Source organism: Indicator indicator, chromosome 19 (assembly GCF_027791375.1).
Source record: "Indicator indicator isolate 239-I01 chromosome 19, UM_Iind_1.1, whole genome shotgun sequence".
NCBI classification, from domain to species: Eukaryota; Metazoa; Chordata; class Aves; order Piciformes; family Indicatoridae; genus Indicator; species Indicator indicator.
Genome location: NC_072028.1, coordinates 6,697,028 through 6,722,014, shown reverse-complemented (window position 1 = coordinate 6,722,014; position 24,987 = coordinate 6,697,028). Strand labels below are relative to the sequence as shown.

Genomic DNA, 24,987 nt, shown 5'->3' with positions numbered 1-24,987 from the left:
TCAGTGCTGTACAGCATCTCTCCCTGGATGAGGTGTGAGAAAAAAATCCCCTTGCCTTTCTCAGAAAAGTTTATTTTATTTCATTTAGTAATGAGATGTCTACAATCAGCAACAAACCACACAGAACAAAGGTTCCTTGAAAAATGGTTTCCAAATTGTAGTACATGACAGGAGGTGGTAGAAACAGCAGTTTGAATGCCTCTGTGAGGAGCTTCTCTGAGAACAGCAGGAACTTACCTGTTCACACTGGTCTGTAGTGTACGCTAATAATACTGTAACTGCTGTTTTATTCTGTATAGTGATGGAGGAAAATGTTTTAGATTTTTATGTCCTTCCCCTATGCAAAGCAACTGACAGACAAACTGTAATCTGGAAACCAGGAACAGGGGAAAATTAAAAGCTTTGCTTGATTGCTTTCAAAAGGATTCTTCAGTTTGAAGAAAAAAAAGAAAAAGATAAAAAAGAGAAGCAAGCTAAAACTTTATTCAATAGCAGTGAAGCCTGAAGCTGATCATTTCAACCTTCTTGGATGCAGCTGTAGCAATAAGAAAATAAGAGCCCAAAGGATGGATAAACTATATTATCTTAACTAGCAAAGGCAAGCCTTCAAAATATGAAATGGGAAAGGAAAAACTATACTATTAACTTTTTTCTCTGGCTAAGAAAATACGATCGAATTTTTAATTCTTTAGTTCTTATTTAGTAAGCCTGTAGCATAAACCAAGCCTACAGAAAGTGTAACCTCCCAAAATTAAACTGTCAAATAAGCAAGATTATAACAAACCCAAGAGGCATGTCTATCTTTTTGTCTTATAATTGAGTACTGTAGATTTTTGTAACCAGAAACTCTGACAGAGTACAGCTTAAAATCAAGAGGCAAAACTGTTTAAATTAAAAAAGAAGTTTGCAAAACAATGCTTGTGTGTCCAAACAGTAATGTATGCAATTTCATGATCCATTACGCTGTCAGTTAAAAAATGCTGATGTGCCTTTTGCTTTGTTTATGTTTCCCAGAGCTATGGTCTCCCTCTGCTACAGATGGGAACCGAGTTCCTATGCCAAGTTCTAGCCAACCAGATTGGGGGCCTGTTATCCCATCTGCACAACAAGTTGATATAAGAGTACTGCCCATCACATCTTTGTTAAATTTATTGTAAACTTTGATGGATAAACTGTTTGTTTTACTAACATTACATAGGTTGCTTGTGTAGATCAGTGATGAATAGGCAGTGCAAACCTCCTTAATTCACGACTATCCCATAGATATTTCAGTATTTCAGCACACCTCCTTTAACTTAAGAACATTATTCTAGTATTGGTTATATGTTCTGGTTTATACAACTACTCATTCAATGGCTGGCACCTCTTTCACTGTCAGAATTTCTCACAGTGGTTTTAGCATGTGAGCTCTCTCTCAAACAGCACGTGTCTGAGTAGTCCTCAATGTTATTCATATAACTATTGCAGAATTTAACAGATGAAAACCTTAAACTACTTTTATTTGGTTGTTGCTGATATTTGTGTTACTATATCCAAGTGTAATGTAGATCAAGGATACTAAATACCTCAATACCATTTTTCTGGCTTGAAACAATGAACTATTGTCTCCTAGTGGAAGAATCGAAAACAAGTTCATTGCAGGATGCTTCCTCATATTCCATTCACCCTGGCTTCATTCCAGGGCTTGTTCAAAACCAGTCCAATCCCGAAAACTTTTACAATTGTTCTGACTGTAGCACTTCAATAGCCTGTGGGAGTAAGAACCTATTCTTGCATATAGAAAAAAAAAAACACCTCTATATTGTTTAATAGTTTGATTTGCTATTACCTGCTACTGCATAAGTTTTATTTTAATATCATGCAACTGCTGTGATTGCATTTTTATAATTGGTGCTCTACCCCAGAGGACAACTTTTTGAAGAGCTACCTAGGTGCTGATTCAGAGAATTTACTGAAGGCGCTTTGGGTAGAACTACTCAGTTATGAAGCTTCCTAGCAAAGCTGCTGCAGGTGCTGAAGAATTCAAACTACAAAAATCAATGCCATAATTAATGGCTCATGCAACATAATATAAAAGAAAATTCAGATAGTGAATTAAAATTAAATCTTGGACAGTATTCAGCTGAGAGGCAGATACCATTCTGAAATTTGTGTGTATTCTGTCCACAGGTCCAGAACTACGTTAACTTTTTGGTCTGTCGTTAAAAAAAAAAAAAAAAGATATATTTTTTCTTACTTGTTTGAAAGCCTGTTAATTTTGCTTACTAACAGGACTTGACTTTTAAAACTAAATATAATTTCCCATCTGTTTTTTGGTGGACAGCAATGGAAAGCTGCTGCACAGAAACATGCTTGCACTTTGTGCAGCTATGAGTACAAACAAATATCTGCTTGCAATGGTAGGCATTTTCTGTACTTAAAAGACAATCTCAATTATTAAATTAAGGGGTTACATTTTCTAGAAGTTTTGTTCAATGTGTGTAAGCCAAGTGAACTATTTTAAATATTTCTAGTAAGAAAAAAAAAAAACACTTATCATACTATAAAAGAGTAGTTTACCTATCATTATTTCTTCTGTTTGCTTTTTACTGTTCAATCATTCTCACTAAGATTTCCTATCCTGTCACAATAGTTTTCAGTCTTCCAAATGTAATATACAGCAATCCTTACACTTTGTGGGACTACCAACTGCAATTTAAATCCCAAACACTATATTTGATGGTGTGAAAAGAAAGACTGAGGGCAGGAAATAAAGGGAGAAACGGGAGAAAAAAGAAACAAACAAAACCAACAACAACAAACAAAACCCAAAACAAAAAAAAAAGAAAAAAGAATGTAGAACCAAAAAAACCCCCCAAACATACACCAAAATAAAACAGGAACCCACACTTTTAAACCAAAAATTCTTTCTTTTCTTTTTCTTTTTTTCTTTTTTTAAAGACACAATATTAGTAAAAACAATCAGATTAGCTTTCAAGGGCATAAATAATCTTGCCATTCTGAAAAGTTAAGGTTTTTATTCAGCTATGTATCTCTTTCACAATAAAGGTAGTATGGATCTGTCTATTGACTGATCCTGGCATTCCATACTAAGGCAAACAAATCCTGCCTGCACAGACAATTTATAGGCTTTTTTTCCATTTAGCACTTGGAGCAGAGTGATACTGTCAAAGGAAATGATGTCTTATTGTTATAACACCTGGTAACACTATTCCAGGATTTAAGTCCGGTTGAGTAAGAGGACAAGGAAGGGGGCGTAGGATTTCAACTACTGTTATCTACTGCCATCAGTCTCCAAATCATATAATAAATTTATGGTGCATGATTGCAAGTTATAAGGATTTATCACCCTTTTAATGTACTTTAAAAGGCTTGAATGAAATAAAATGGTGTGGATGCTGACAGTCTACTGACTTAATGCACAACTTGACATAGAGCCTGCAGGGCTTCTGGCCCACAAAGAGGTGATGGGAGCACGGTCTCCAGAAATGGTGATTTAGAAGTATATCAACACAAACTGAGATTTTATACCACTAATAAAGCCTATCAGGAGGGATACAGTACCCTCCTCCTCTGCAGTGTGCCACACAGCAATGCATTTCTTCAGATAATGTTTTCTTTCAATTATTGATTATATGGATGAGACTGTCTCACGTGTCTGAACTGCTTGAACCTGTAAAGCTCATCTTTCTCTTTTCTGAGAGGACAGAAGCTGATGCATAAACAGGTGCAAAAGCCCAGGTGCAAAAGCCACTGCTAAATTTATTAATGCATAAATTTCGTTTTACAAAGAATTACTGAACTGCACAAACTCACTTGAGACCTTGTTTTTCAGTACCCAGCAAGGACTCCAGCATTTTTTTAAATTCATTTGTTCTTTAATTAAGAAACATGTTGATTTTTATTTAATGAACCTGGGCATTAATGTAAAAAGATTAGAAAGAACTATCATTGCTTTCACTGCTCTGTTCATGGAAGCATGAATATTCTACTACATGAAATGTCCAAGACAGACAAAGACCATATGCTTTTATAACCTTTAACATTAAGCATTAAGGCTGATCTGGTCATAAGACTAGTTTTGGTATATCATTGTTTGTACCTACAGAAAAGGAGGTGAAAACTCATTTTAGCAGGAGGGACAATGAGCAATCACAGCAGCTGTGCAATAAAAAGAAGAAAGTCAAAAGGAATTTTCAGTCTGGGGCTGAATTACAGGGTGGCTCATCATTTTTCATCCTCACAAAGAGGCCAGTAATTCTGACCTGTTCACCTAAGCTGATCTGGAGCCTATTCTGAGTCTAACCTATTTCTACTGAAAAATCAAGAGTAATTGAACCTTGGAGTGAACTGCAGACTCCTGATTTCAGACACTCGTATCACATACTCCATTTGAGTGAACTGCTAATTGCTACACATGAGATTATTTTACTTTGCTCAAAATGTACTGGTTTAATCATACTTGCATAGCTGGACCCCTGCTAATTACTGAATAATATTTTAATAACTTATTCCTCTCAACTTCTCCAAAAAACACAGGCAGATTAGACTGGACATCTTTGTCTGCCAAAATACAATACTTCACTAATAAATATATATCTTCTCTTTACATCATGTACATACACAGTTACTAGAACCTATTAAGCCCTGCTAAAGGATTAGACAAGAATTTGTATGTCTGTATATGTTCATCTCTCTGTAATATATTCATATATATATAGAATACACACACACATATATATAAATACACAGATTCATATACAGCTGTATTTTATCCCACACAGTTTTAAGCACAGCCTCCTACTGTGTTCCACAAAGCAGTTGTGCATCATCAGGCAACTGGCTACTGTTTGAAACTTAAAATATTGACATTACAGATGTTGCTAACTAGTTCACATACATAGACTAGTTTACATACACAGACTAGATCACAAAAAAGTTCAAGAGAGTGAATACATTTTGTCAAATGCAGATGATTAGTTTTAAGAAGATATTGCTGAAAGGTTGCCATCAACAGCTTTTAAAGTATGCACAAAACTGTGAACATTTGTACCCTTAAGAACTCCTATGATGAGTTATACCCAAGCCCAGCATCTCATCTCCAGCAGTGGAGAACTAGGAAAAGTAGGTAGAAATGGCTTGGTTTTCCCCAGATGAGTTTTTCTGTGTTTGTTTGCTTCCTTTAACTTGGAGGTTTCCTAGGCCACAGTTTCTGGAAGTACTCTTATGCTGAAAAGAACAAGTTGCTGATGAATTTTTCTCCCTGGATTTATCATAATCTTTGAACCAATTTATACTCTTGTTTTTCACAACAGCTCATAGCAATAAGTTTCATAGTGAAATGTGTAACATTTGACATTTCAAACCTCCTCTAAAATCAAAGTATTGCTGCAATGGACATTACTGTGAATCAAAAAAGGTTCAAAGATATAATATTGAGATTATCTTGAGGTGGATTTACTGAGACATTTCAGCTTTGCAGTTCTATGTTTTCTGATGATGATTAAAAAAAACAAAACAAAACATTTTCCTATGAAATAATGACCTCACTCGTTATGAACATTTACCCACCAAGAGGCAGAAACTGAAAATAAATTGTTAGGTCTTAAACAATGCTAAAATACTATCCATAAGAGAGGTTGTCATGAGTACTTAAATTTTCAACAATTCTTTTAGTTAGAGCTCTGTTTTGCACATCGGATATAAATCTAACCCATGCCTTTACAAGTTTTGTTTGTTTTTAAACAAAAAGAACAAATGAAATTAGGATGGAACCTTCTTTTGCTTAGCTTGAGAGAAAAAACAAGTGACTTGGATCATACGAGTATAATAAATAAAAGATGGGTGAAATATGTTCTTCAAGGTTAGCAGATCATGCCCACTCAATTGGGACTGAGACAGGGTCTATCAGGCAGGCTCTTAAGGATTTAATTTATGAGGGAGTAAGATGCCTATAATTAAAATTCACAGACTGCTGTAGTTTATGATCTGGTACTAGAATGCATCAATATTCCCATATTATTCTCATACAAGGTGTTTACAAAATGCATATATGGAAGCTTCAAGAAAATTAAATATTTCTTTCTTATTTTCCTACGTAAACCCAGTGGTAATTTTTTTTTAAAGCCAAATACCCCAAAGAGGTCAGCATATTTCTCTTATTAAAAGAAATGTCAAGAAGCATTCATAATTATTTGTTTTCCTTACACATGGTAAGCAGAAAACCATTTCTGCTACTGTCTTGAACTCAAGTTTTCCATTGTTTTGGGGCCATCGTTATCGTCAGCAGTATTTCCAGCGTGTATCTTTATTGAAAAACTACACTTTAAGACCCATCAAAATGTACAAGTTTGCTGCAATTACATTTTTCTGCAATCCTTATTCCAACATTCCATATTTTATTCTCATTATGGTCATGAACTCTATCTACACTCAAACTGCTTTTCAAGTATTTATCCCCGACTGCTTTCCTTACGTAGCATTTTGCTATAGTGAAATAGTTTCATACCACAGTTGTATTCCACTAAACCAATTGCGGATTTTCAGTGTGGAACTCCTGAAAGTTTTCTCAATCTCCCCATCATACTCTGAGTAAAATTCAGCACAGTGAGAACCATCAGCACAATAAATATATGCAGCCCATACCTTCCTTCAGACCTAGATCATCAAATGGTGATTAGTGCTTGCTCTGAAGTGGTATTGATGTTGACACCATTTTGATTTTCTATGCTGTTTAAGATTTGGTATCTTGAACCACCCCTCCAATTGAATCTTCCAGGAAGTATATTCTTATTTTAAAAATATGTGTAATGACCAAAACAATCCCACATGAACTAATGCATATGCTCAAGAACTCAGTAACTTTCATGACAAAAAAGACTGAAATGTCAACTTAACACTGCTGCAGAAAAAATCAGAATCCAGATGTTACCTTTACCTAGATAAAAAGAAACTCTAAAATTCTATCCTTTATTATTCTCCTCAAAGAGATCTTTGTGAAAATTATATATATATATATGTAATTTTTAATAGTAATTTTTTGGTTAAAGGAAAACTCTTAAAAACATCTTTGTATTTTCCTTCATGTTATTGGATTTTTAAGTCAAAATGAAGAAGTAGGCTTGGAAATTCAATATTATATTACAGCCTTGGATTCTTATTCCAGAAACTATCAGGGATTACAGGGAACAAAACCTAAAGTCCAGAAAATATTGACATAATATTTGAAATGTACCAAAGATGACAACAGGTACATATCAGACAAAGATGCCTTATACTTCTGTGTTACTTTGCTAGGCTAGCCTGTTGGTAGTTTACCTTTACTGGTAGCTTTTGATTCTCATTGATCATACCCAATCTCATTTACATTCATTTGTGCACTAATCTTCTTGTTATTGTTAGGTTAAGTACAAAACCCTCTGTCCTCACGGGTTGTTCTTGATAAGAATCCACCATCTTTTGAGCCACTTTTCACTTATCTGAATCACAGTCACAAACCACCATACCAAGCACAGCTATCAACAATACTCAGTTCTTTGGACCCTTCCTCAAACTTTATCCATTTTTACAAATTATTTTATGATACTGAACAAACCTCTAGGCTACTCTTCTTAATTCCTTCTGTTCCCCCTCCAAATGTCTTCAATCGTCCATTCATTTCTAACAACTATTTGTAGACACCTATCAGATCTGCTTTGGGCTTCTTGGCTGGAATGCAATGTATTCAGGCTATTTGCATCATGGAAAACAAGTTAATCTTAAAAATTTAATTCCAGAGCAATTTTCCCAAACATTACAGTTAAGATTTTACCCCACTGGGCTTGAAGCATATTGTACAGTCACATAGTGTCAAATGTGTTTAAAATAATTTCTGTTAAATGCCTCCAGCAAATGAAATGAGATAGCTGCCAAGTTCATTTAACCACCCTTCACTTTAAAACCTTTAAATAGTGAGACATTCAAATGGTTCTGCCTGTCTATGTAATCCGTAAGATTACAGTCACTCTCATAGTACTGAGGTAAGTTTGCAGCAGGACACAGATCCTAAATCTCAGAGCTGGTAGCTGGATAGATCAGAGATCCATAGAAAATAAGCTGGGCCATAACTTAGAAAACACAAATGTGAGAAATCAACAGTACAGTTAACACAAACCCCATTACAGGAAGTAAAAAACTACTGTAAGTGACATTGGATCAGGCTCTGATATTATTTCCCTGGTATATAGGCACTGGCTTTAGTCTCATACAGATATTAGAGACTTTATAAATAAATATTTTTTTTAAAATCACAAGCTATTTTTCTACTGGTCTTTTCTTAAAAAAAAAAAGAAAAAAAAAAAAGAAAAAGAAAAAGAGAGAAATAAATATTCTCCAAGTTTGTAGTTTGTCCAGGAAAAAACTTCCTAATAGAAGTCTGAAAACTTCCACAGTCACTTTAAGCATACCTTTGAGTGTACTTTTGTTAGAATTTGACTCTAGGCTATTTCCAGGAAGATAATAATTTTCCAAGTAAACACCTAATTAACTGTAGCTAACTATATCACCAAATTTCTCCAGGAAAGATTTATCTGGAAAGAAGTATGTTACTGTATCACCTATTGTTCACATATTTTTATCATGAATTATAAGCTCTGGCAAGTCCTAGTTTGAAATCCAAATGAATATTTATTCAGGTAATGCATATGTAAGTAATTATGCCCAGTTATTTGCCTCTCTAGTAAAGCATTAACACACAAACTGCAAATGTCCAAATAATCAGTGATGTTTAGTGTGAGTTCAAAAAATCACACACTTAAAGAAGTGAATGGCCTAAGTAAGACAGAAAACATATTAAAACCACTAAAACACATCCTGATTGGACTCTGCACAAAAGATTCTTTCATTACTCCTAGACAGATTAAATAAAAATTACACAATATCTCCATGTTTTGTTTTGCTTTCTTCTGCTTGTACCTATCTCCAATGGTACATAGAGAAGGGTCCTTGAAAGGTGCTTGACACATTTCACTGTAACTTCTGACTTTCCCTAATTAGAGCTGGGGGAAAAGTAATTTTGGATAACAATAAATAACTAGAACATGTCTTACAGCAATATCAAGGAAGTACAATATAAACATTCACCAAGATTCATCAGTAAATCTCTGATATTTCTGATGAACAATAGACAATATGTGAGTGCAATTTTAAAGTCAAAAAGTGGAAAGTCACTAGAAAATTCCATTGGAGTTTTGTCTACTAAAATTTTAGCCCCACAGGAAAACACATAGGAACCCAGCAATGAATAATTTAAAGTGCGATAACAATATCATCTGAATTCCTTAACAAGGACTCAAGGCAAGTTTCATAGTCCAGTATATCTATATTTTTCCCTACATAATTATATACCTCTCCTTACTGAGTTGTTGGAATCCATGGACATTTACCCTTTGGCCCAGTGACAGTGAAGCTAAAGCCAAAATACCAATATGAGCATTTTTCACTTTTCAGCAGAAGACTATTTGAGTGAATTGGTTTGATTCAGAGCTTGAAGGAAAGTGTCTGTGATAAGAATGCTTTGCATATAATGCAAATCCTTACTTTTGGAACTTCAAAAAAGAAATACAATACAACTGTAATAAAAAAACAAGGGATCAGGAATCATACATGCAAACACAGGCACACTGAGATTTCTATCAGGCTGTGCAATGCAACTATTCATTGGGAGCAGCAAAACAGTACAACCTGATGAATAATTTTAAGATATATGCTATAGAATTTGAAGAACTATGGAAGACAAATGTAAACAACATGAAATCCTGGTTGACGGGATGCCATCTGCATAGAGACTTATGACAGGTTCTAGCTAACACTGATTCCACAGGTTCATCTTGCACAAAATAATTTTGCAAGTATTGGTGTTCTTGACACCAGGAAAATGAGGTTATGAAGTTTAATAGGGTGAATACCTAAGGGGAAGGAGGGAGAGGATAAGAAAAATATAAAGCTGAGAAAAATTATTCAAACTTTGGACTAACATGGAAGGCAATCAAAATGCCAAATGCTACAAGCATAAACAGCAAAGTGCAACAACAGAAAACTGATGAAAACAATTACAGGATAATTCACTGCAAATTGGACTGAGAAACATGTCTACCGAATCAGAAGCATAATCTTCAATACGAGGAGTGGAAATAAAAGAAGGAAAAGCAAACAATTTATAGCTGAGCAAATTTGCCAGTTAAAAATAAAATTTTAAAAAATCTTTGACAGAGAAAAGAAACTGGATATAGAGTTTGAATAAAGAAAGATTATATAGCAGATAACAGTGAAATATTGTCTTATAACGTGAAATTAACAAAGATATACAAGAGACTAAATGTTGTTTATGAAGGGCACATGGTACATAAGGTTAAACTTCTGCTTTGGTGGAAAGAGATGAGGCTGCTGAAAAACCTGCAGGAACTCTCAGCTCATATCCAAAGCTCATATATTACCAGTAGGATTAAGGCTTAAACAGTGTTGAGTTCATGCTGTTTGGCACAGCTTCCTTTTACTGACATAAAGGATTTAGGGGCTGTGAATGTACTACACCATCCACTAAGTGGTCTAGAGATGTGTATCTAAGTGGGCATAACCTGAAGATGCTGTAGTTGAAAATGTAGTAAAGTTGGTCCCTTGATCCAGTTAGATAGTCACACTCTGCTACATACTATTGACTGATTGAACAAAGGAATCCATGACATTTCTTAGCAATATATTCTGTTAAAATACAGCAGGAATGAGAAGTGGGGCAGTCTAAGGAAGTTTCTTTTGAATTCTGCATAAGCAATCTATATCTGAAATAAATTCAGAGTGTACTACAAAAAAGAGCTGGTATTTGCCTTGCAGCCATACTTAGAAGTACGAAAGACATTTCTTGTTTGAATGAAAAGACCATCAACTGTTTCATGACATGCTTGTCACAAGTAAGGTAAACGAACATTTACCTGAAAACTCCTTTTAATCTGATGAAGAGGCCACTCATAATGCATTTCACCCCTACGGCTTTTCAATAACAAACGACAGCTATATGTGAACATGCAAAACTAACTGAAAATGTTATAGGATTTCTAGAAACTACATAAATAATAAAATAAGGACAAAGAATAACTTCTAGTCCTATCAGTGTGTAATACAAGGAAGTGAAAGGTAATGACTTTCCTTGTTCAGAGTAAACAAAGCACATACTACCACATTAAGCTTCAATGAATACTAAATATTCATCAAAATATCATATACTTGATTCCATTTTCATTTAAAAATATTTCAGCATGCCTGTTCAGCCAGAACCTTCTCTCTATACTCACAGCTTCAAGTGCATGAGGAGGATAGGCCTTGTGTTGAGTGATACACAGAAAGACACCACCCACAACTCTGATCTCAGAAAAATCGCTGCCACTCTGCTGATATTAACTGGAGTTTCTACTGGTTTAGATTTCTTTCACCAGGATCAGAGTTAATCCATAGATAATCTGATCATACAGTTGCCACTTATGAATGCCATGTAGATACTTCTGTAGCAGAATGCAACAGCTGTTTAATAACTCATAATAGAGCTGCACAACAGCTGAGGACAGTTGAAGAAAATGAAGGCTGGATGCCTTCATCTGCAAGAAGAGTTTGTCTAGGATAGTTGTACCCAAATTGAAATTTGGAACAGTATCTCAATGAATTTCATCATTGGGCAAAATCAACAGTGAATTTAATCAGAACATTTTCATTACTTCAATTCTCAAAGCATTCTTTTATTTTGTTGCAAGTGTTGCATCTACACTTACAAAAGTAATATTGTTCAGTATTTCACTCTTCCTTATGACAGGAGCATATTCATAATATTATTTCCATTTATTCCTATTATTTACCTAGCCTCATACTATATAAAAATAAATCTTACCCTTCCAGCAGCTAACCTTCCAGGGAAAAAGGTGGAATTCCCACTCTGAATAGAAATTGTACATGTTATTTGGCCTGGATCTTAATCATATCCTAGGGGTTGTCTTCATTGATTCCAGATATGAATTAAAAAATGTAAACCTAAATTGAAGTTTTCATTCCAAACTATGTTATTTTACTTTTTTCCCCCCTTCTTTTACATCCTTTAGAAACTTGGCTGTTTTTCAAAAATCACTGCCTGCTGTCTTAAAGGGCTGCTGACACCTCTTTATTAGAGGGGAATGTTTGGTGAGCCACAAAATCAGCAAGAAAAGTTGTACAATATTATAATAATTCATTTATCAGTAAAGAATTTGTTCAGGCATTATTTATAGAAATATGATCAGCATGGACTTACCTGTAGGGGATCCCTCCATGACATGGCCAACATAGGGTCCTTCTTTGAACATCGGCCTGTTGTCATTTTGATCAATAACAGAAATATCCAGGCGGACTGGGCCATCAATGGTTTTCCCACTTATATCTGTGACCTCAACTTCAAGCTGTATGAACAGAGAGAAGTAAACTCATTAGTTCACTATCAGAGTAAGCAAAGACCAAGTAAAAATAGTTTAGTTCGGGGCTGCTGCAACCAGACCCTGACAGTGATACCACTTGCAGTCCATTTTTCCAGACTAGGGTTAGAGTGATGTTTCAAACTAATCAAAGGATACAAAACTCAAGTCAAGATAGTCCTTGGCACCTTGAAAATGCCATATTCTCTGAAGAATGGAATTACTAGAGTATAAGAAAACAAAAGAGTCCCTGTACATTTGTTACTAATCATGTAAAGATTTGGTTAGCTTTTGTCTCTTTTTCCAATTGTGTTTAGAGTGGGCACCTGAAAAATATCACAGCATACTGATGCATCACCTAATGCTCACTTAAACACTTTTTTTAAAAAAGGCAAAACAAAACCCCCCACAAAATTAACAAATAAATAAACCAACCAAATCCCACAAACCCACAAAAGACAATAATGCATTGGACATAATAAACACATTTTCTCAATGATGATGACATGAAGCATTATCTTAGGTAATTTTAAAAGTACTTCAGCTTTTCTAATATGGTATGGAAGGACAGAACAACATATATAGACTTACATAAGCTGGTATATATACATACACCCACTTGCATCACCTGTAGGCTATAATACCAACACATGCAGCAGAAACTTCCTTTGGACTTCCCTTACTTGCAAAAACTGAAGAGAAAATTATACTGTATATCTTAATCCTCCAGTCCACTTGCAATGGAAAGTCACAATGAGTTACCAAAACTTAATCAGTCATTAGGGCAAACCCTATCAAAACTTCCTAGATAATAGAAAAGGTCTGTTTAGATTGCAGCTGTATGCTGTACCTGCAGTTCCCTCCCCTCACAAAGACATCAGCAAGAGACATATCGGCAACACAGTTTTTATTTTCACCTACCCTATCCATCCCTGATCTCAACTCTTTAATAGAGTTAAACCAGCCAAAAAATTAATTTGAGCACAAATGTTAATATCACTCGTTTCCAGTCTTTCCCTGAGAAAGTGGTAGCAGTAGTGGCTGAAAGTCTCTGAGTATTTTCTTTATTCAGTTAATTTATTCTTCACTGCTATGTCTTAGACCTGTAAGTTATTTATAAGTTAGTAAAAACTCCTACTAGGGAAGAATTAGGTCAGAATTTTAATTCCTTATTAAGATGGATGGCTGATTATCACATCTCTCTGTATTTTGTTACGCTTATAAACATATTCCACTTTTTTTCTTTTTTTTTTTCTTTCAATGTACTGTGTATGAGTAGGAGTATTTGTTATGAGTAAACTATCTACTCACTATTTGCTTACTGTAAATACTGTAAATAGTGTCACAGGCCAATTTATCTTCAGTTCTCTAGCAATTGTTCTTGCAAACCTTTCCCAAATCTCATTTTTTGCCAGGTACGTACAGCTTAGAATCAAGCTAATACTCTGATGTGGCATGTTGGCTCAAGGCGGAACACACCCCTCTGATTTCCAGGGCTTTTTTAACTCTACTCCAAAGTAAACAAAACAGTTTCAGAATTGTATACAAAGTAATGGGCACTAGGAAGGAAAATTGCAGTCTTATTACTGAATTACATTAAAGTTAGATACAGTTTTAGATACGGTTGGAAACTGCTGACAAAAGGAATCACAGAATAATGTGGGTTGGAAGGGACCTTTGAAGGTCACCTAGCCCAACTGGCCTGAAGTGTGTAAGGACATCCTCAATGGACCAAGTTGCTCAGAGCCACATTCAACCTGACCTGGAATGTTTCCAGGGATGAAGTGTCTAGCACCGCTCTGGGCAACCTATACCAATGTTAAAACACCCTCAGCTTAAACAATTTCTTCCTTTTCTCTGGTCTAAATTTCCCCTCTTTTAGTTCAAAACCATCATTCCTTGTCCTATTGCAGCAGGCTGTATTAAAATGTCTGTCCTCATCATTCTTCTTGTCCCCTTTAAGTACAGAAAGGCGGCAACAAATTCTCCCTGGAGCTTTCTCATCTCCAGGCTGAACAACCCCAACTCTCTCAGCCTGTCTTCACAACAGAGGGGTTCTAGCCCTCAGATCATTTTTGTGGCCTTCTCTTGAATTGCTCCAACAGATCTGTCATGTCTTTCCTGTGCTGAGAGGTACAGAGCTGGGTATTTTATCTTAGTAAATGTTGACTCATCAAAACCATGTTAATTGCTTTGGGAAATGGAAGAATAGCAATATTTCTCTGTGAAATTCCAGCAAATTCATTTTCAAATTCAAGATAATTTGTTCTTAATCTATCTCTCAATATTAAGTGAATATTCTGCTCACTGGAAAGAACAAAGGCTTTGCTAAATTTAAAAAAGTACTTCAGCTGCTTTATCAAAATTATAAGTCATCTAAAGAAAAGGCTGATTTAACACTAGTGTGCTTTTTTCCCCAGACTTGCATAGATTAAGGAAGAGAAGAGAAGGTTCTTATTAATGACTGAAATAGATTTACTTTATCATTGCCAAGTTCACTTTGTCTGAGATCAAGTGGTCAAAAAAGTTGGCATGATAGGTCTGCAGGAACAGTTACATGATTGCTGCTTCATTTTATTAAGATGACAGAGTATTTTTTTTTTTAATTTTTTGTACAAAAACTTCCAGGCTTGTTTAAAGCATTATGACTTAACTCACTAGCTCTCTTTAAACCCACTCCTGTACATTGTTTTCAAAACAAAACCTTGCACTGCTGAATATATGACCATTTATCTTTCCCTATTTTGTCAAAGAAGCTGCCTTATATCCATAAAGCCAAACTGCCCTCAAAAAAAACCCAAAAAACCAAAAAACAACAAATCAAAGAAGAAAAAAATCAGCAACAAAAATGTGCTTAACACCCCAACTTAACTTTACTTAAAACACCCCAAACATGCAAGAAAAAGAAATAGTCAAGTAAAAGACAATATTGGCACGCACATTAAACAAACAACAACAAGAACAATGACAACAGCAAGAACAATAATAATAATAATAATAATAATAATAATAATAATAATAATAATAATAATAATTCTTTGAACAGACTGTAAATAAAGCCAGGTAGAAAATTAGATTGTGCCTAACTATCAGAAGAATGAGATTTCAATCTCTCAATAAAGGCAACAGGCAGCGAAGCCTATCTAATTTTAATGTAAAACTTGACTGATGTGTGAAAGATATTTCTTTCATTCTTTTGATAACAAGAGATTGTAATTGAACATTCAGAAACTATCTAAGTTCCTACCTGATTATGACAGCATAACTAAGGAAAAGTGGTAAGCGTAAAGACAGATTTGGACAAGTTGACAAAAAAGAAAAAAAAATTCTGCAGAGCTCTGCTGCTACAAGATATTAAATCCTGATAAGATTGACTATGCTTTCAATCTCCTAACTTAAAAGGTATGGAATTGTGTTCTTAATGATGAAGTTATGTTCATCACAATCTAAGTAATCATCTTTTCAGAAATGAGTTTAAAATCCCAGTTTCGTTTTTGAAAAAAGTGCACATGCAAACGACAAAGAATAATCAAGGGTTTACCAGAAGTGTTGCACCTCACAACACAAGTCTCCATGAGAGGATACAAAGAAGACTTGAGCTATTCCTTCTAATACAGCTTGGAAACACTGACAAAATTAAGTGCACCAACAAAAGAGGGAAAAGCAATATAAAACTGAAAACTGCAGGCAGCTACAGATTTTAACTTGTCTAGACAAATCCTTGCTCAACACTCTCCCATCTCAAAAGGGACAATTTCACTTTCCACCCAACATTCCTCACCATATCTGAAGCAAAGATCTTCTTGTCACCCCAAATATGATATTGCCAGAAGTTTAGCAAACATTCAAAGCTGCACAAACCTTTTTAAGCACTCTGCTTTATTTTATATAGTCTTGATTCCCTTCCACTCTGCACTAGCAACAGCATTTAGAGGCAAAGATAACTGGTCTCATTCTTGTCATTACTTAAAGTAAAAGGTTTCTCTTCACAGAATGGTTGTTTTCATTTGTTTATTGCTTTTGGTGAGCAATTCTGCATAGCCACCTTCCTTCTCTGCCCATAAATGCCTGGCTTTAGTTCCAGCCAGCCAGACAACAGCCCTACAAAATCACATTAGAAGTTTAAAGTTTTACACAAGTAGATCTAGGCTTTTAGCACTCAATTAATATCAGAGTCTAATACAGGTTCTTTAGCCATGAACTGCCTTGCCATTTTGTTTGTCGCTGACAGAAATGTCTCTCACCAGATCTTTCCACAGAATCTCTTCGACACCTTCCTCATACCCAGATTCTCCCCACACAGAAAGTAAAACCAAACCCGTTGTTCCTGTGTGTGAGAAAGCAGCTTCCAACAGCAGAAGGTCCCCATGCTCAGGTCCCCGTACTCATTGGGGGCTGAACACAGGTGTGGGCAGTGAGCGCTGCAGAGGCCTCCCTGAGGCGAGGTCATGGCTCCCCTGTGCCGGTTTGTGCCAGTTCCGGCGGTTCCAGCCTGCTCCACGCAGCTCCAACCAGCTCCGTCACAGAGCAGGGCTGAGCCCCTCGGTGCCTGTGGTGGTACCTCTGGAAACCCCGTGTAAGAGAGGGCAGAATGTTGATGGCTGCTTCGTCCTCATCTCAGCCCCAGGAGCTCTTCATCCCATCTCTCAAGCCCCCAAAGGCCAACCCAGCCCACCAGCAAAAGCAGACAAGTAAAACCTGACCAAGGCAGCGAAAAGGGGCATCACCCCGCTTCAATCAAACCTCTGAAAGCAGCACTGAGCCCTTACAGAACACTGCCACAGCACTACCGCCACAGCACTACCGCCACAGCACTACCGCCACAGCACTACTATCTCACAGCACTACTGCCACACTCTCAGTCATTTCCAAGTATCATCATTTGAGGTATCAGTAATTTTGTGGTATCATTCTGAGGCCCTGCCCCTGAAGACTTTCAAGTTCAGGTTTGATGGGGCTCTGAGCAGTCTAATATAGTTGAAGATGTCTGGGCTTACTGAAGGGGAGTTGGACTAGATGACCTTTAAAGGTCCCTTCCAGCCCAATGCATTCCACCATTCTATGATCTACAGGTGCAGACCACTGCTGACTTTATTAATTCCTAGCTTGATAAGAATTGCTATTGAGAATACTTGTTTATCATCAGTTTATGAGTGTGGAGTGACAGTAAAGGCAGTAAAGAAAGGCAGTGGACTTGTGGACCTTTTACGCAGGCAATTTCCTGGTAAGAAAAAAAAAATGTTGGCCATCTCTGGAGCATAAAAAGTAGTAAAGAAATTCTCTTTATAGTGAAAGATTTTAGTAAAAAATTGATTCAATTATTTAAAACAACTGTGAAAAGGCAATAATTTAGATACAAGGAAATTCATTACAATTAAATTTTCCTGTTTTAAGAACATGAATAAAACATTCGCTAACTTTGTTATTGCACAAGAAGACATGGAGGGAGAGGATATAAACCAAAAATACACCATTTTTACTAGGAATGCATAATTCTGATGACATAGTATCAATTACCTCAGCAAGGTTGTACAGATGATGGCAAAACATGACACCATTACTTGCAATAGGAGAATTTAGTTTCACATTCAGAGTTAGAACCTAGGTGGGGAGGGATTACCAGTTCTAATGTAGTTGGCTAAAGTAAGCAGACAGTTTCATACTATTATTATAGTACAAACAGCTAATCCTATCACGAATGTGTATGTGCCTGCCTTACCACACTAAAATGCCAAAGTTGGTATCACAGAAAATACAGATTTAATTTGAAAACATTAATCTCTACAAAGCCTGTAGAGAATTTCAGGACTCTATAGATTTCACCAAGAAAACTAATTAAAGCAACGACGTAACCTTCTGTGAATGCTTAAATTTTTCTCTGTAAACCATGGTAAGTGGATAATATATAGACTGTGACTGTAAACGATCTACAAATTAAAGAAAGCAATACTGTAGGAATTAAGAGTAGGCAAAGATTCCAAGCCAATCGTTCAAATAATTTAATTATGTTTACCAGTTGTTTAACTTCTATTAAGTTCTTTGAGAACAAGTGTAGGGTTCTTTCTGCACATACAAGATAGGATGGAAATACTGCTCACTTTAGTGAATTTTCCAAATTAAGCATAAGTTGTTACAGTATCAGATGATTTCTACAGTTGCATTGTTATCCAGTTCTACTGAGGAAGTCTGAATCACTGATATGCAAATTAAGAAGGGGAAGCTCATTTGAAAAATAAAGCCCACGTGAGAAGGAAATTCCTCAAGCTACTTTTAAGTAGTATTCTCCCAGAGAGCTGCATATCCTTTGCAATGACCCATCAAAATACCACTGTTCTGCACCTCCCAATTAGGTGGAAGAGTGATGAACTTTAGCAAAGGCCTCACTGAATTATTTTGCAATCCCAGAATTACTCTGCAATTATTTCATAATTCCTGTTTTCATAGTATTACTACCTCTTAGCTGTATGCATCAATTAAATAAAAATGTAAAGAACCCCAAGACTTCTATCTCCCAAAAGAATGACAAAGGATGAATTCTTCATTAGGTAAGAGTCGCCTCATGTTCTTTGATCACATCAGATGTAAGGCTTTGTAGACACATTTATAGAAGTTTTCTGAAAAGGCAGAGGAATTTAATATTATAAACAGTCAAAGATGTCCTTCTCTTGCAGTTTTAAAGGCAATAGTCATTAATCATTAGTCTCATAAGCAGACCGAGAGGTCAATATTAATGTCATTCTGATTTTTGAAGTGTAACATAAGAAGGTTTTTTGAGTAAGTATTAAGGAAAAATATTTAACTGGTACACTTTATAGGATTTAACTTTTTTAATTTCCTGGAACTTAAGCCTAATTAAGCAAAAACCCTGTGATAGTATGAATGTATACTTACTTGCCCTACTAGACTTGAAGAAAGCGAGATTTAATTTATGCACTCACACTATTACAGAACTCTTCATTGGAGAAGTAAGAGCGAAACAAACTGGAGTGACTCATCTTACTCTCGGTAACAAGAACACACATCACTAGAAGAGCAAAGTAGTATATGATTAATGAAATTAATTGTACTCAGATTTATATTTGAAGCAAAATTGGTTTTTTGGGGGGAGTGGGAGGAGGTCAAGAAGTGAAGTGATAAACCGTAGGAGTGAAGTAATAGAAAAAGGTAATGTTGAGGAAAGAGGAAATGATGATGAATACTGTTAAACTTTCCTTGAAGGCCTTGTCTAAGATGAGTAAAATTCCAGAATACTCTACAAAACTAAACTGACTGTTGTCCCATGGTCTAACCAGAGACTGTAGTACAGTACATTGGTGGCAGGAGCTGTCTAGTGTCCACCTAATGCAATTCTGACTAGTGCCTGAAACCACATCCTTCTCTACTGCTGCTGCTGCAAGATGATCCTTAAATTCGTTTTTGAAAGCTGAAGTTGCGTGTGAGCCTCTCAACAGAAGTGTTTATCTATGTGCTACCATAAGTCATTTTCAAATTGTTTTATTTATGTTTTTTTTCTTTCTTTCTTTCTTTCTCTTGAGAATTTCTACTCTTCATCCTTCCCCTGAGGTGGAAAACACAGCAAATTTTGTTATTACCAGTTTAGAGTCAGTAAGGACCAGCCTTCCAAAGCACATTGCACCTGGAACTCCTGTTTGCTTAAGAGGACATCAGAAACTGTCCATCTCTGAAAAACCTGGCTTTGGCCATCCAGAAAAGCTAGGTCTTGTGGGAAGACTCTCCCTCAGTGTGAGCATGGAAATAAATCTTGGATGATTCAACAAGTGTTAACAGTACTTGGAAATTTCCAGGTTCTTTATCCTGCAAACCATGGCAGTATCACAGTCTGTCTTGCAGCATCAGCAAGCTACTTGATTTGCAGTTCACTTTACAGAATATGCCTCAAAGATGTCATCAGTGAAATATATACATTGCTGTAAAATGAAGCTAAAATACCATATATTTAATATTTTTATTTTAATATGATAAATTCCTCCTCAACACTAAGCTAAACATTATGAATTCACTATTTAATTGAATGTATGTACTATAATGCTATTAATGTCACAGCAAATGTATTTTTTTCCACAGCCACGTGTCTCTGAATCACAATATTTCTAAAAAGGCTGTTTTGTTGTAGAATTTTTTTCTGTGTCGTGGGCACTTAAATGGTACCTTTCCTGTGAACAAGATCACAAAGCATGAAAACAAAAAAAACACACAAATATAGAGAATGATGTCATAAACCTCAGAGAAAAGAGTACATTAAAAACACACTCACTGAAAGCTTATATCAAGATGACCTTGTCCTTTACTGCAGGACAACACTAAACCCAATTTCAAAAACCTGAAGTTTTTAGCTCATTAAAAAATAAAATAAATAAATTGGAATCTTGTAGAATCTTTCTTGTGTGTCAACAGAAACAATAACCCCACAGAATGCATCACTTAAGCTCAGACTTTTCACCACTTTTTCTTGAGGATATTTTTTAAACAAAGTCAAATTTGGTCATCAAGCAGTAAATGGCATTTTCAGATGTCAGTTTGGAGCAGACAAGACCTACTTTTGTGAATTCTTGTCATTATTATTTAAAAATTTGATTAATTTTTCACATTTAAATATTTGTAAGAAGTAATTCTTAGCACATGCCACATTTCTTATCATACTCACAGAATATGTTGGTTTGTATATAAGTAAATGCTAGTAAGCAGTAGTTTTTCAAAGCCTAAGTCCAATTTATGCCCTAGATTTACCCCAATCTGGTAAATGTCACTGTCTAGGGACATTACACTCTGAACAGTCAGGTTGCACTGCAGAAAAATGGGTTTACCTGGTTGGTCATGCAAAAGTCACAGTGAACAAAGGAATTTGGAGCAGAGAATGGAAGACACTGGCATTACAACAAACTCCCACTTCTTTTATGTAGGAAGCCTACACCACACTGCATATAGCAGGGCATGTCAGATTGGGTAGCCAGTAACTGCTCCAAGGTCCTGCCATCCTGGCAGAGCTTCTCTGCCAGGCTCTGGGTGCATGTGCAAGCCCTGCTGCATCTGTGAGCTACTGAAAAACAAGCAATAGAAGTACTTTCAAAAAGGGTCTATATCACCATTCCTATTTTAGTGGTGGACATGAAGAAGAGATAAGGAACGCACACTGATTGTAACATCCTGATTAATTATGATAGAACTGATGGAACCGACTGACGCAATACAGAAGAGCATTTCAAAAGAAAATCAATTACATAAATAAGATGGGCAAAAGATGGAAGAAGAAAAGGAGATGAAATGACTTCACCAAAGCTGTATACCAGACAAAATTTAAATTGAGCTAGAATCTAGGTTTTTTGATCTCCAAATACAAGACTGAGCTAAATTCTCTCTCTTGCTGAGCGAGTGATGTAAAATTAGATTTACAAAGGCTATTAAGCTACCAACATGCTCACAGTATGATTTTTCAAAGTGCCTTACAAGACTGGATAATATATCCTATTAAATCAAAACACCTTTGAAAGAGCTTTGAAAACCTGATTGTCCTCTCAGTGTCTCATTTTTCTCCCCATTAAGCACTGTTCTGCAGATGTATAGACACAAAACCACAAATAAAAATAACTTTCTGCATCGTCAAAACGGAAGCCTTCATATTTCTAAGACTGTCTCTTATAGCTAAAAAAGTGGAATTAAAATTACTTCTGAAACATATTTCTTGTTAAATGTTATCTATGAGTTTTGAAATTAGAATGCCTACTCTAAAAATAACCTCAGAGAGCAAATGAGAAGTAAAGGACATCCCTCAAATCTGTGAAGCAATACAGCTCTTCAAATGAAGCCATGTGCACTTCACACAGACCAAAAGTATTACAGATGATCATATAAATACTAATTAAAATCTTCCCATATCACAAAAGAACACATGTTGAGCCCCTCAAAAAGAGAAGGGAGGGGTGGGGGGAAGAGAAGATATCAGGATTCACCAAAGCAATCAAGCCTAATCACCACAAAAATATTAAATTAAAGAAAATCAAAAAGAGAGGAAGTAGGGCTGAAATAAAGGATTAAGACATAAGCTGTGCCAGAATTTTTAGGCTCTATGCTGCACCACAAAACCAACAAAGACATTTACAAAAGGAAAAGAAAAAGAAAAACAGTATTCAGGCACTGCTCACTGCTCTTACTGCTTGAAAACAATGCTAAACAGTGTGTAGAAACTGGGAAGAGTTTAACAAATTTGATCTCACAAGGCTTCAAGAAGTGACAGGGTCAGAGAAAGTCCATAACTAAGCAGACCAACAACAAAAAATCCGAGATCTAAAATGCATCGTGACAAGAAAACTGACTTATTTAGGCATAAAAAATAAAGGACAGTGTAAATGTCAGGTATGTATCACATGCACATATCTTTTTCTTTGTTATTATTGCTTAACAGATCTGCTCCTACAAATGAGTAGGAAAAGGTCTTAGAAGTCAAGGATCATTCAAGCTTCTACCAGCCTAGTATAGATGTAACCAACGAGGTTACTCTATTTTAAAGCAACCAAACAAGCCATTACAAGGGCACTTGTATGGAGGACTTTACAATCTGGAATGAAGGGCATGCAGCATACTGCTGCCTTACTGCCCAAGTTTCTGATTCTGTCACCTTTCCTGGAATCACATCTGATCCTCTTTATACTGTCAGTTTCCCAGTGAATAAATACAGCCAGGAGTCCTTCAAAGCTCCATCCAAGAAGGCACTAAGGGTGCTTGGGATAGAAGTGTCAATGAAGAGAAAAAGAAATAAAAAAAATCTTTCTCTTCATGAGAAATGTGCCTGTTTTGCAAATAAATCGCTCCCCTCTTTAGAATTTGAAATGATATCAATATATTTTATATACTTGTGTTTGCCACAGCCTCATAAGATGCAATATTTTTGTCTTTTTATCTCACATTTTAAAAGTTTGTCTGTAGAAGTCAGGTTAAAATAACTAGATGAGATACATTCGTATCTGCTTTATAGGGTAAATCTAAATCTGCTAATTTCTGCTACTAAATCTAATTCTGTGTTCTCAATCTCTGACACCTTCTTGCGTATTCAGTGCACCTGCATTACCAACTGGAAGCTGCCTGTTAAACTACAGACCTTACACAGAGCACACCTACCCTTCCTCAGCAGGTTCTTCTCTGGTAAACATTTTAAACTTTCTTGACTCTGTGTGCTAAGCTGAAGATAACATATTTTAATGCTGATGATAGAAGGTCTGGGTGCTGGAAATGCCATCTACATGATTTGCTACCTACAGCGTGTTTAGTTATAGATGTCAGTAAAGGTGAGTTTATCAATCTTCCTCAAAGTCATTGTAAGAGGTTGTAAAGTGTTGGACTTTAACAGTTGAATTTTGGTATCTGATTAGCTAAATGTGTCACAGAAGTATTCACAGTTAGCACTTTGCTTTCATTTCTGCTGTATTCTTTTGCCTGGCCTTAGCAGTTACAATGATACATGAGCACTGAAGGTTAAAAAGCATTGTTTGTCTTTCCCTATTATTCTGACTAAATGAGTTTTTGCTGATTTTGTCTGCAGACAGCTCTATTGAAATTCACATTATACCCGGTTGTTTTTTTCTGTCAATTGCAGATACTTTCATAATTCAGACAGCTGATCTTCCTGGTAACAACAGCTAAATGGATTGGAACACCCCAGATCACAAATGTATAACAGTTCCTCTGTTTCAGTGTAACATTGTAGTTGTTTATAATATTTGGACAAAAATGGCAGGGTATATATTCGGTATAGGAAAAAAAAAAGAAAGAAAAAAAAGAAGGAAATATTTTTTTGTTATTGTAGAAAAATACTTTGCTGAAATATGTAATGGAAAGATATGCCAAGGGCAGCCTGATTTGAAATGAAAAGTTGTTTCTAACTGCCTGTTTTCTCTCTCAAACTGATCTTTGTAACTCCTAATATGTTGGACCATCTCTCTACACTAATTGTCAATAAAGAAATATTTGGTCAACTAGCCTCAAATTAGCAAAATTAACATAGTAATAGTCTCTTCCCATAGCTCCCAAAGGATCAACAAGGGTCTGCCGCATAGTGACACACCAAAAGACAAAATTTATTTCATGTTCATTTATTTTTGCTGCTTACATTTAGCCAAGGAATCTTCTGAAATGCTTCACTGTTCTTCATCTATTATGCCAGCATTACCTGTTAAAATTATTCATCTTAAGGTGTAATTAGAAGGCCTAGTGTTTCTCATTAGAGATTTTTAGTCAACTAGAGATCTTAGTCAACTTTATATTACTGCATCAAGCATGTTAGTAAAGGCATCTGCTTGGTACAATATACGTTCCGTCACCATGTCATTGCTGTGCCACATTTATGTAAAGTTAGATCTCGAGCCAAATCTACAGACTTACTGATTTTTCACTCTCTTTCAGGATTTTATCCATGCTACATTTTGACACCTGTTTTATTTCTGGAGATAAAGTAGACCTCTCTTTTTCTCTCCCTCATGCTTCTCCTAAAATGCAAATTATGAAAACTTCA

The 24,987-nt window shown here is 35.8% G+C and overlaps 1 protein-coding gene across 1 annotated transcript in view; it reads right to left on the bottom strand.

The window, feature by feature from the left end:
* The window catches only part of CDH13 (cadherin 13), a 466,549-nt gene that overhangs the window by 178,206 nt on the left and 263,356 nt on the right, over window positions 1-24,987 (bottom strand). The window contains exon 6 of the mRNA XM_054389914.1: window positions 12,308-12,452. Coding sequence (XP_054245889.1) covers window positions 12,308-12,452 — 145 coding nt within the window. The remainder of the gene's footprint in view (window positions 1-12,307; window positions 12,453-24,987) is intronic.